The sequence below is a fragment of the Doryrhamphus excisus genome, linkage group LG1 (genome assembly GCF_037039965.1).
Source record: "Doryrhamphus excisus strain RoL-2023G ecotype Guam linkage group LG1, RoL_Dexc_Guam_v1.1, whole genome shotgun sequence".
Classification (NCBI taxonomy): Eukaryota; Metazoa; Chordata; class Actinopteri; order Syngnathiformes; family Syngnathidae; genus Doryrhamphus; species Doryrhamphus excisus.
The window spans coordinates 15,633,640-15,646,805 of record NC_136357.1 but is presented as its reverse complement, the minus strand read 5'-3'; the positions used below and the strand labels follow the sequence as shown (position 1 = coordinate 15,646,805).

Sequence of the window (13,166 nt, the reverse complement as noted above, 5' to 3'; positions counted from 1 at the left end):
TTAAAGGGATTCTCAAGGCTTTTGCTAATTTGTGTGTGTTCCAGGTTGAATAAAACAAAGCATTTATTTAAAAAACAAAACAAATACAATGTAGTATATTGTCAGGAGACAATAAGACATCCCTTTAAGCGCTCGTGAGACAGCAGTGTGCAGAGCTCGGTCGCACTAAGCCTAACCCTTCATCCATCTTTAGTCGGAAACAAACATCACGGTGCGCACATACACCCACGTGCACACAAACGTGATACTGACCAGCTCGCTCTCATAGTAATTGTCCCAGTGGCGTTTGTGTGATTTCTTTGTCATCTGCAAGTGAGGCACAGTGTGTTAGTGGCTTCGACCCACCCATTAATGGAAGCCATAATGTGACCTCGACGTTAGACATTCATCTAACATAAATACAGTGGAACCTCTAAAGCTGAACACAGTCTGTTCAGGGACGCAGGTCAACCTTCTGTGTTTGGATTTCGAAAACAATATTTCCCATAGGAAATCATGGAAATAGAAATCTGTTCCAGGGTCAAACTGCTGCCATCATAAATCCTTTATTATCTGTACAAAGTCACATTTTAGCATAATTAGGTGTCATACTAGTGTAAAGAGAAGTGAAGCAGTTTTAATACAGACCCTATAAGCCTGCATAAGGGGTTGTTAACATAACTGAAACGTGACTTTAGTCAGGGACATACAGTGCATCCGGAAAGTATTCACAGCGCTTCGCTTTTTCTACATTTTATCATGTTACAGCCTCATTCCAAACTGTATTAAATTAATCTCTTACCTCAAAATTCTACACAAAATACTCCATTATGACAATGTGAAAAAAGTTTTTTTTGACATGTTTTGAATTTATTAAAAATAGAAAACAAAAAAATCACATTTACATAAGTATTCACAGCCTTTGCTTAATACTTTGTTGATCCACCTTTGGCAGCAATTACAGCCTCAAGTCTTTTTGAATATGATCCCACAAGTTTAGCACACCTATCTTTAGGCAGTTTTGCCCATTCTTCTTTGCAATAAGTCTCAAGCTCCATCAGGTTGGATGGGAGACGTCTGTGCACAGCCATTTTCAGATCTCTCCAGAGATGTTCGATCGGATTCAAGTCTGGACTCTGGCTGGGCCACTCCAGGACATTCACAGAGTGGTTCTGAAGCCAATCTTTTGAGATCTTGGCTGTGTGCTTCGGGTCGTTGACCTCAGGCTGGGGCGAAGGTTCATTTTTCAGTAGGACAAGAGCGCTCTGGAGCAAGTTTTCATCCAGGATATCTCTATATATTGCTGCATTAATTTTTCCTTCTATCCTGACTAGTCTGCCAGTTCCTGCTGCTGAAAAACATCCCCACAGCATGATGCTGCCACCACCATGCTTCACTGTAGGGATGGTATTGGCCTGGTGATGAGCAGTGCCTGGTTTCCTCCAAACATGGCGCCTGGCATTCACACCAAAAAGTTCAATCTTTGTCTCATCAGACCAGAGAATTTTGTTTCTCATGGTCTGAGAGTCATTCAGGTGCTTTTTGGCAAATTCCAGACGCACTGCCATGTTCCTTTTACTAAGGAGTGGCTTTCGTCTGGCCACTCTACCATACAGGCCTGATTGGTGGATTGCTGCAGAGATGGTTGTCCTTCTGGAAGGCTCTCCTCTCTCCACAGAGGAACGCTGGAGCTCTGACAGAGTGACCATCGGGGCCTTGGTCACCTCCCTGACTAAGGCCCTTCTTTCCCTGATCGCTCAGTTTAGAAGGCCGGCCAGCTCTAGGAAGAGTCCTGGTGGTTCCAAACGTCTTCCATTTACGAATAATGGAGGCCACTGTGCTCATTGGGACCTTCAAAGCAGCAGAAATGTTTCTGTATCCTTCCCCAGATTTGTGCCTCAAGACAATCCTGTCTCGCAGGTCTACAGACAGTTCTTTTGACTTCATGCTTGGTGTTTGTGCTCTGACATGCACAGTCAACTGTGGGACCTTATATAGACAGTAATTATATTTCCAAATCATGTCCAATCAACTGAATTTACTGCAGGTGGACTCCAATTAAGCTGTAGAAAGATCTCAAGGATGATCAGTGGAAAAAAGATGCACCTGAGCTCAATTTTGAGCTTCATGGCAAAGGCTGTGAAAACTTATGTAAATGTGATTTCTTAGTTTTCTATTTTTAATAAATTCAAAAAAAGTCAAAAAAAAAACTTTTTCACATTGTCATAATGGAGTATTTTGTGTAGAATTTTGAGGTAAGAGATTAAATTAATACAATTTCGAATGAGGTTGTAACATGGCAAAATGTGGAAAAAGTGAAGCGCTGTGAATACTTTCCGGATGCACTGTATTGGAGAAGAGCACATTTTTGTTTGGAGTCTTTCATATGTTTATATATATATATATATATATATATATATATATATATATATATATATATATATATATATATATATATATATATATATATATATATATACTAACAGAGTTGCTGCACCAATGTCCCTGTACAGTATGTCTTGAGTGCAAGCTTTTGCACTGAACAGGAAGTCACTGTGTGCATGTTTTAATGCTATGTAACTAAAAAAAAAATTTTTGTTTGCACAGTTTTGCTGCTGTGATAGAATCCAGGTTAATACGGCCATGCTATGATTTTTAAGCTTACTTTGCACTGAGCAAGATGTTGCAGGCTTAAGTTTACTACTTTCCATGTGACAATATTCTTCTCTTACCCCTGGTGGACCCTAATCCTTTTGGAAGAAGTGGCAATCCAAAGAAAAAGCAAACGGCTCAGGAGGTTTGCAGAGGACGTCCAACGTCAACTTTAGAGGTTCCGACACTTGCAGACAATTTTATTTCCACAGCACAAAAATATATTAACAGTTAGACATATTTAGGATACAACAGAGGGGAAATCTGGAAGAAAAAAAATAAATATGGATGAACTATTTGTGTATTTGTGTGTGTGTACACGAGACAAACACACACACAGACGCACGACTGCCAGCGGCCTCGGCACGCAAGGCGCTGCCAGATTAACTCTAGTCCTACTGTTACCATGGAAACAGAGGTGTCTAGCAACAGGGGCAGCTGGGAGGAGGGAGGGGTTTGTTGTGGGCATTCACGGAGGAAACAAAATTAATTTTTTTATTTTTATTTTTTTGGTGGAAACCCAAAAAGATAAACAGACGTTTGTGTTTGTTCTACTCTCCCAGAGTGTGTCCATGCTAAGATGGAATTTAACGCACACACGTAAACACATACACACATGCGCCAGTGAGGGGTTGAAAGGTTTCAGCTGATGCAATGGACACCAAAGATTACTCCAGTTGTGTGACTGTGACAGTAGATACAGTAGAAAAACAGTTATTTGAATGCCCCTTAGGCTCTTAGTTAAGTTGTGACTGTGATAATGAGGACGCTAGTTGACAATAATACCACATACTTCGACATATACAAAATAATTTTCCATAGTTTGGCTATGTATGTTGACTTAAGCAGGCACTTTTTAGTAATATTTTCAACTGAGACGGTTTGGCGATATAAGTGGCGACACCTTAAATAGGTTCCACTTAATTACAAGCCAACTACAATGCAATGAGGTAAGGAAGCAAGGAACAGAGGAATAAGAAATAAAGGCTTCACTTGCATCTCACTTCCTTCTTGTGTTTTTATAGGTACTCCGTATGTGTGTGTGTGTGTGCGTGCACTCACCTGGTTGAGGTAGTGGTATTCCTCAGGTTTGAGCATGTGGAAGGATGTCCTTTCCTCCTCGCTGGCTCCAGCTAGCAGGTAGTAGAAGACGTGGTAGTTCCTATGAGTGCACAACCAACCAACCAACCAGTTAACCTCGCATGTCAAATAGTCACTACAACTAAGTCAGTTAAATGCAGTTACAGTTTCAATAACCAGCCACAGCTTGTCTATTTGAAAGAAGATGGTCCATTACTGGCTAGAAAGTGATGACACGTGGTTTGTGGTTTGTCCCACCGGTTGATTTGAGTGTCAATAAAGTGAGAAAAATACACTTAGCATTGGAGCTATCACCTTTCATTGTGCTCCTGGTAGACCAACCGGGATTTCTCCAACAGGTACTTCTCCACATAGGCCCTGAAACCACATAAAAGCCAACAATCAATTGTGTGCATGTATTCTTAGTACCTTTATTAGTAATGAATGATTTGTCACATTGAGTGTTATGTGTACGTGTGTCTCACCCTCTGACAGTGCCACTGGCTTGGTAGTTGACCTGAATGAACTTGCCAAAGCGACTGGAGTTGTTGTTGTGGGCTGTCTTGGCGTTACCAAAAGCCTGAGGAGAGAACAGAGAGAGCGCCACCATCAGGTTAATGATGATTGGCAGCTCAAACAGCTTTCTGAGGTTGAAATCAGAAGCCCAGAATCGTCATCCATCAAATTTCTAGGGCAGGGGTCTCAAACACGCGGCGCAGGACACTGGTTTGAGGCCCCCGCCTTGATATGAAAGTTTAATGTTAGTGCGGCCCGCGCAAGTTTGATATGGATGCTGTATGGTATCATGTACCCAAAAAAAATTATTACGTTTGATTAATGTTCATGTTAAAGGTTAAATAACTGTTAATAGTTATCCTCCCTATCCGTGTGGAAGTGGTAAGTTTTTGGCTATTTAAGTTTAAAGGAAATAACTTGAAGGCTACCGTTTAGGTCGCTAGCTCTCTGGTTTGCGAGTTAGCATGTGTCTCAAGACCCTGCAGTTGCCCAATATGTTGTAAATAAGAGTATAAATGTGACTATAGTCGTGTTTTGTCATGTCTACAGGGCTCTAATAATGCTTTGTTCATTTTAATCTGAAAAAAATAATTTGTCTACCCACCAACTATATGTGGTTTCTTAAGTTTTTATTGTTTGACGTTTTATTATTATATTTATTTATTACGGATTGATTTTCTTTATTTTTGATTTGTTATTTATTTTGATATTTATTTTTCATCTTATTTTGTGCAGAAAAATAAAAATTAAGACATTTGAGAACAGTGGAATGTTTTATCAGAGCTTTTCTTCGAAACCAAAGCAAAGTTTATTCATTTTTCTGTTTTTAATAAATGCGTTTTTTTTGCGGCCCAGTCTCGCCCAGACGCTAGCTCCAGTGGCCCCCAAGTAAATTGAGTTTGAGACCCCTGTTCTAGGGTGTCCAATTAAACTAACATGCATGTTTTTTCGGGGTATGGGATCAAGTCGGAGGACCCAAAGAAAACGAGAAACGTGCTAACATTTTATTGTCACATTATTAAAAGCAGATGCCAAAATGCAAACGCAAGACACCCAGTATTATATCAATCTCAACACTAATAAATAATGTCATGATAAAATAACAATACAGTAATTATAGTAAGGGGCCGCACGGTGGAATGTGGTAGCATGTAGGCCACACAGTCAGGAGATCGGGAAGACCTGGTTCGAACCTCACTTGGGCATCTCTGTGCAGAGTTTGCATGTTGCATGGAGGCTCACCAGGGGGCCCACATGCCACCATGCACCACACTGACAAATTCCTAACACACCACAGCCACTATTCACACACACACACACACACACACACACACACACACACACCTACACATCCATCATTACAGGAAACATTCAGGTTCTCATTAGGGACATGTTGGGCCCCGTGTCTGCTTACGGCAAAGGGGATGAAAGAAGAAACGAAGATATGAAGAAAAGGAGATGAACATAAAGAGTGGGGTCGGGGGTGAGATGAGATGAAAGATGACAGGATGGAGAAGATGACGAGAGACAGAGAAATGGAGGTGTGCACACAATGAAGACGATTATTCATGCAATCAATAAAGGATGATTATATCACCAAAGGGAATATCATAAAAGTTCTATCCCTCTCCTCGGGTTCTGTCAAAGACACAATTAGCTTCTAGTCTTATTTTTTAGCATATCCACCACTCATGCCTATTTTTCCCCTTCACTTCCACCTTTCCCTTCACAAATGTCCAAAGGACAGGATGCACAAGGTTCCATTTCGGGCTAATGATCTAAAACCATAAAATTAAAACAGGATAAAATAGAACCCTGGTAAGAACTGTATTTTAAAGCTTATTTTGCACTGAACAGGAAGTCAACATTTTAATGCTATTTAACTACACAGTAGTTATGTTGTGGTACACTGCAATAATAACGACATAAACAATTGTACAACACATGACACATACAAACACCTTTTTAAAGAGCTTTGGCTTCAAATTTGATGTTGACAAAAGTGCTTCATCATGTGCACTTAAGCTGACACTAATAATAACACTGTGGACCGGGACTTGATGAGTTGATCCACATAGACCCGGTTGGCAACATCAGTGGAGCACACTTAAGTGGGTTTCACTGTAGTACAGATTGCACAATACACTGGAATGCAATTTTACGGCTTCTTGGACAACTTCTTCACAAAGTTGAGTCTAGAAGATCTTCTTGTCGCCACAGCAAATCAGTCTCCATCCAACCGTGTCTTCTGCATCTGTGTCTCTCACAACTACCTTCATGTCCTCCTTCACTACATCCATAAACCTCCTCTTTGGTCTTCCTCTACGCCTCCTACCTGGCAGCATCCTTCTACCAATATATCCACTATCTCTCCTCTGGACATGTCCCAACCATCTCAGTCTGGCCTCTCTGACTTTATCTCCAAGGCCTCGATCATGTCCCTCTGAAATACTCCTTCCTGATCCTATCCATCCTGGTCACTCCCAAGGAGAACCTCAGCATCCTCATCTCTGCTACCTCCAGAAGCTTCTGCTTCCTGTCTTTTCCTCAGTGGCACTGTCTCAAGCAACATGGCTGGTCTCATCACAAAGTCGAGTCTGGAACATCTTGGCGATGAATAAAGTAGTGATCTTTCTATCTAGAAGCGTGAAGATTGACGCTCAACAAAGAGTGTTAAGAAAAGAAGATGAGAAGAAGAATATCGACATGAAGTGCTGTCACATTCAAAGCAGCAAGACTATGTGACAGTGTCTACTACTATACTACTACTATACCTAGCCCTTGTATTATGTTACGGGTCAATTTGACCCGTTTCAGTTTTTGTGTTGGCCAAAGTACTGGTTATCCTTTCTTTTTCTTCATGAAATTTTGTGACTTTTCCTCATCTAGGGTCATGAACACAAAAACTGAAACGGGTCAAATTGACCCGTAACTAGCATGATTTGTTAACAAATCATGCTAGTTAACCTTGTATTATGTTACGGGTCAATTTGACCCGTTTCAATTTTTGTGTTAATACCCCCAGATGAGGAAAAGTCACAAAATTTCATGAAGAAAAAGAAAGGATAACCAGTACTTTGGTCAACACAAAAACTGAAACGGGTCTAATTGACCCGTAACATAATACAAGGGTTAACAAATCATGCTAGCCCTTGTATTATGTTGCGGGTCAAATTGACCCGTAACATAATGCAAGGGTTAACTAGCATGATTTGTTAACTAGCATGACTTTTCCTCATCTAGGGTCATGAACACAAAAACTGAAACGGGTCAAATTGACCCGTAACATAATACAAGGTTAATTTGACCCGCAACATAATACAAGGGTTAACAAATCATGCTAGCATGATTTGTTAAATCATGCTAGCATGCTAGATTTAACAAATCATGCTAGTTAACAAATCATGCTAGTTAACCTTGTATTATGTTACGGGTCAATTTGACCCGTTTCAATGCTAGTTAACACAAAAACTGAAACGGGTCAAATTGACCCGTAACATAATACAAGGTTAACTAGCATGATTTGTTAACTAGCATGATTTCTTAAATCATGCTAGCATGATTTGTTAAATCATGCTAGTTAACCTTGTATGTCAATTTGTGTCAATTTGACCCGTTTCAGTTTTTGTCAATTTGACCCGCAACATAATACAAGGGTTAACAAATCATGCTAGTTAACCTTGTATTATGTTACGGGTCAATTTGACCCGTTTCAGTTTTTGTGTCCATGACCCTCGATGAGGAAAAGTCACAAAATTTCATGAAGAAAAAGAAAGGATAACCAGTACTTTGGTCAACACAAAAACTGCAACGGGTCTAATTGACCCGTAACATAATACAAGGGTTAAAGCTTTTTTGGTGGCCACTGTTTCACACTGGAACAGATTATTTCTATTTGATGGACCAGCATCTGGCAGCGGATGGTGTCCCTTCTGTGTGTGTGTGTGTGTGTGTGTGTGTGTGTGCTTTCTATGAACATGAGATTAATGAGCAGGCCCACAAAATCTGGGTGATTTAGTGGTGAACGCTACTTTGTGGTCAGCGCCTGCTGTGACCACAGCATAGGAAAACACACATGGATTACCATGTGTGTACGTGTGTGTGTGTGTACTTGAAGTGAGAGAAAGAAAAAAACATTCTTTTGTTAAGTGGTTTGGAAAATGTTTACAATATTGTGATATTGTAGTATTCATGCCAGACCAGGAGTTGCCAATGTTACTTCTATATCTAGTGTGAGTTCCCCTCTCAACCTGTTCCATAGTATATAAGTATATTATATCCGTATATAAGTTTCAAATTTAGTACTTCCCTAAGATCATATTTCTCCTCTCTTGTAGAGAAGTATTGGATGACATTTTTAGGTAATTGGTTATTGTTAGCTTTATGCATTATTTTAGCTGTTTGAAAAAGTTTCAATATTTGTGATTTTAGAAATAAAGAATTTGTATGTTCTCTAGACGCGGCTTTATGGATTATCTTCACTGATCTTTTTTGTAGTACATTTAGCGAGTGAAGAATGCTTTTATAGTTATTAGCCCATATTTCCACACAATAAGTAAGATATGGTAGAACCAGAGAACAATAAAGAGTGTGGAGTGATTTTCATCGATATAAATGTTATGAAGTTTATTCCCAAAGGCGTAAATTGTCACTACAGATGTTTACTCTTGAAAGCTCAGGAAAAGACGTTTTCATGCACATGCACTACCCTGGGTACAGAATGTCAAACAAGCAACATGTAATAAGTTTGTCTATGAAAATTACACAGGCTACAATATTAGCATAAGGATAATCAGTGTTGGTGAAGCTATTTTTTATGCCACCTTTACAAGTAAACAGGATTTGGTGCACAGCACTCTTATTTTGAAGGCAAAAGCATGTTGTATGGGTTGACCATGAATCTGCTTGCAACCGTGGCTTCGGTCCAAACCACATCATCCCTCGGCTCAAACCCTTGGTTACATTGGCAGATGTAATTTATTGTTTGATGTCTGATTCTACCAGTTTAGAGGAAATCGAATGCTCGGTTCCCAACCAGTTGTGCATAATCAAATGTTTTATATTTGTATTATCGATTCATTATTATTTACTTCCCTGCTATCACACATTGAAAATTAAAGTGTAAAGATAGTGGGGATAGCTTAAGTCGGTCCAAATGTGAATTGAACCGAAGTGGTGTCATTTTATTGTGCCCATTTTGTGCAAGTAAAATGGATGTTGCTTTCATTTTTGAGTTATTAACGATTTAAGTCCCCCCCCACACACACACACACTTGGATTTTTATATAAATCGCTGCATTGTATGCTGGCTTATTTGCATATACTAGGTATACTAGGAGTGTTTGTTGAGGGGCTCTTCTTCTCTCTTTGACTGGCTTTAACTACCAGGCAAATGCCACCACCCCCTATAGCCCATCCCCTGAATCTCAGCTCAAAACCATAAACAATACTCCAGTTGCTACAGTACCACAAAAAAAACTGAAGAATCCAAATAAAAAATATGCAGAGGAAACCCATAGCAACAACCGCTTGCGTTGATGTCAGTGATCCAGTCCCTGGGGCGTCAACACAAACGGCTTCTGTATTTGTGTGGCTTTAAATGATTTGCATAGCCCATGGTGCCATATGGAGGCGATAATAGCTCATTTGTGCTAAACGGGTCAAGTCAGAGATGCAACACGTAGCTGCACATACTGCACGTCTGATTCCATGTCCGAGCAAATGTGTTGCCCCTGCGGCTGTGCACGTCAGCCTAAAATAACACCATGCTAATGCATGCCTCACACCCCCAGGTTCTTCCACGCCGTCATAATACATTAGCAGGTCCTCTCCCGCTACTTAAAAAAATGAAGCCTGATCTCTTCCCTCCGCCGCTGAGGAAACAAGCCATGTAGCTATTTCCGAACACGATTGAGCTTGTTAAGCGGAAAGCGGAGGAGAGGAGCAAAACGGGAGCTAGTCTGTTAATTAGCATGTCAGGATCTTCCTGTTAGCAGGGGTAAAATCAGCACAAATGCCCAAACCTTCATGCTTGTTTCCTCTGCAGTATAGCAGCAGTATTTTGCCACCAGCTATCATAAACCTTAAGATGACCTACATTTGGAAACACAGGTGGAAGACTGCCAAGTAGGCCACTGTTAGTTTAGCTTTGTTAGCGCTGTGTCATGGAGCGCTAAAACATTTTTTTAAAATAAAACAATAAAAGCAAAGCGGGGGGTAAAAACAGCTCCTTGGTACTTGTGTACATTACAAAAACAACCAACACAGAGTAAGTGACCCACATATCGAAAACAAGGCCTTCTACGAGCTTTGTAACAAATAGAACTGCAATGTTTTTTACTGTACCTCTCCCCCCACAAATCAGCTAAACAACAAAATCTAAAGAATTAAGTAACAGATTGTGTTTGCACTTTCCAAAGTGTGTAAAAATAACAAGAATAAAAACTAAATATTAGGGTAATAAAGCCATAATATTAAAGAAAATAGCATAGAGTTGAAAGGCTAAAGACTGAAACATGTAAAAATAAAGTACATGTAAAATAAAGTCAAATTATGACAAAAATGTATGAGAGGAAAGTTTAAATATTTGTTACAAAAATCAAAAAGTCAAAACATGCAAAAAAGTGTTACGTAAAAAGAAAAGGTTCATATAAATAATACACATTGTCATCAATAGCACTAAAATAAAAAAAAATCTGCATATTTATGTGGTTTGGTATAGAAAAATGTAAGAGGCTTTTCATCATTTTTCAGTATGTGGCTCCCGGTGGAAAAAGTTTGGACACCCCTGCTTTAGAATGTAGATTTGAACAACACAACAAAGAAATAATCTCATAAAGTACTTGGACGTGGCCTGAATGTAACCATTTCATAAAATGTGCACTTCCTTCATGTTTATGAAAGACCACTCCTTTATTTTCCCCATGAAAAGTGAGTGTGCCATTGACCTCATTTACTGGCTGAACACCGAGTACAGCTAGCATATCTTTTTCCATGCACTCTGTCTACCGTTTACGAGCTGCAGGCCACAATACACGATCAAAAACACATTGCCCCAATCAATGACAATTAAACACTTCCAGCTTTGTGGGAATCACTTTGGGAAAGGTTTTTTTCTCTTTCCAGGGTACATAGCTAGGTCTTCACAAAGAAAACTACATGTTATTTCCTCCCCCCATCATGCACCATCCCATTGCGAGACAAGAACTCACATCTTTCCATTTTTGTGTGAGTTCTAGATAGCTACAGTGAAGAAAATAAGTATTTGAACACCCTGCTATTTTGCTATTTCTCCCACTTAGAAATCATGGAGGGGTCTGAAATTTTCATCGTAGGTGCATGTCCACTGTGAGAGAGATAAACTAAAAAGAAAAATCCAGAAATCACAATGCATGATTTTTTAACAATTTATTTGTGTGATACAGCTGCAAATAAGTATTTGAACACCTGAGAAAATGAATGTTAATATTTGGTACAGTAGCCTTTGTTTGCTAATACAGAGGTCAAACGTTTCCTGTAGTTTTTCACCAGGTTTGCACACACTGCAGGAGGGATCTTGGCCCACTCCTCCACACAGATCTTCTCTAGATCAGTCAGGTTTCTGGGCTGTCGCTGAGAAACACGGAGTTTGAGCTCCCTCCAAAGATTTTCGATTGGGTTCAGGTCTGGAGACTGGCTGGGCCATGCTAGAACCTTGATATGCTTCTTACGGAGCCACTCCTTGGTTTTCCTGGCTGTGTGCTTCGGGTCGTTGTCGTGTTGGAAGACCCAGCCACGACCCATCTTCAATGCTCTGACAGAGGGAAGGAGGTTGTTCCCCAAAATCTCACAATACACGGCCCCAGTCATCCTCTCTTTAATGCAGTGCACTCGTCCTGTCCCATGTGCAGAAAAACACCCCCAAAGCATGATGCTACCACCCCCATGCTTCACAGTAGGGATGGTGTTCTTCGGATTGTACTCTTCATTCTTCTTCCTCCAAACACGCTTATTGGAATTATGACCAAAAAGTTCTATTTTGGTCTCATCTGACCATAAAACTTTCTCCCATGACTCCTCTGCATCATCCAAATGGTCATATGCAAACTTAAGACGGGCCTTGACATGTGCTGGTTTAAGCAGGGGAACCTTTCGTGCCATGCATGATTTCACATCATGACGTCTTAGTGTATTACCTACAGTAACCTTGGAAACGGTGGTCCCAGCTCTTTTCAGGTCATTGACCAAGTCCTGTCGTGTAGTTCTGGGCTGATTCCTCACCTTTCTTAGAATCATTGAGACCCCACGAGGTGATATCTTGCATGGGGCTCCACTCCGATTGAGATTGACCGTCATGTTTAGCTTCTTCCATTTTCTAATGATAGCTCCAACAGTGGACCTTTTTTCACCAAGCTGCTTGGTAATTGCTCCGTAGCCCTTTCCAGCCTTGTGGAGGTGTACAATTTTGTCTCTGGTGTCTTTGGACAGCTCTTTGGTCTTCGCCATGTTACAAGTTAAAGTCTTACTGATTGTATGGGGTGGACAGGTGTCTTTATGCAGCTAACGACCTCAAACAGGTGCATCTGATTCAGGATGATACATGGAGTGCAGGTGGACTTCTAATGGGCAGACTAACAGGTCTTTCAGGGTCAGAATTCTAGATGATACACAGGTGTTCAAATACTTATTTGCAGCTGTATCACACAAATAAATTGTTAAAAAATCATGCATTGTGATTTCTGGATTTTTCTTTTTAGTTTATCTCTCTCACAGTGGACATGCACCTACGATGAAAATTTCAGACCCCTCCATGATTTCTAAGTGGGAGAAATAGCAAAATAGCAGGGTGTTCAAATACTTATTTTCTTCACTGTATATCGTGCTAGCAGTTTTTCCACTAACAATGGACTGTACGTGATGCAGAATCACTTAGAAATTGCCTATAAAGCCTTCAAAAAAAC

General features: G+C 40.2%; 1 protein-coding gene across 7 annotated transcripts in view; it reads right to left on the bottom strand.

Moving 5' to 3' along the window:
* The window catches only part of LOC131130787 (unconventional myosin-IXAa-like), a 100,647-nt gene that overhangs the window by 43,963 nt on the left and 43,518 nt on the right, over positions 1 to 13,166 (bottom strand). For 5 of the 7 annotated variants that reach the window (XM_058074769.2, XM_058074771.2, XM_058074770.2 and 2 more), the window contains exons 3-6: positions 4,197 to 4,291; positions 4,027 to 4,089; positions 3,694 to 3,793; positions 253 to 306 (exon numbers count right to left, since the gene is read on the bottom strand). In XM_058074769.2, the coding sequence (XP_057930752.2) occupies positions 253 to 306; positions 3,694 to 3,793; positions 4,027 to 4,089; positions 4,197 to 4,291 (312 nt within the window). The remainder of the gene's footprint in view (positions 1 to 252; positions 307 to 3,693; positions 3,794 to 4,026; positions 4,090 to 4,196; positions 4,292 to 13,166) is intronic. The other 2 variants (XM_058074772.2, XM_058074773.2) reach the window with 1 other exon arrangement.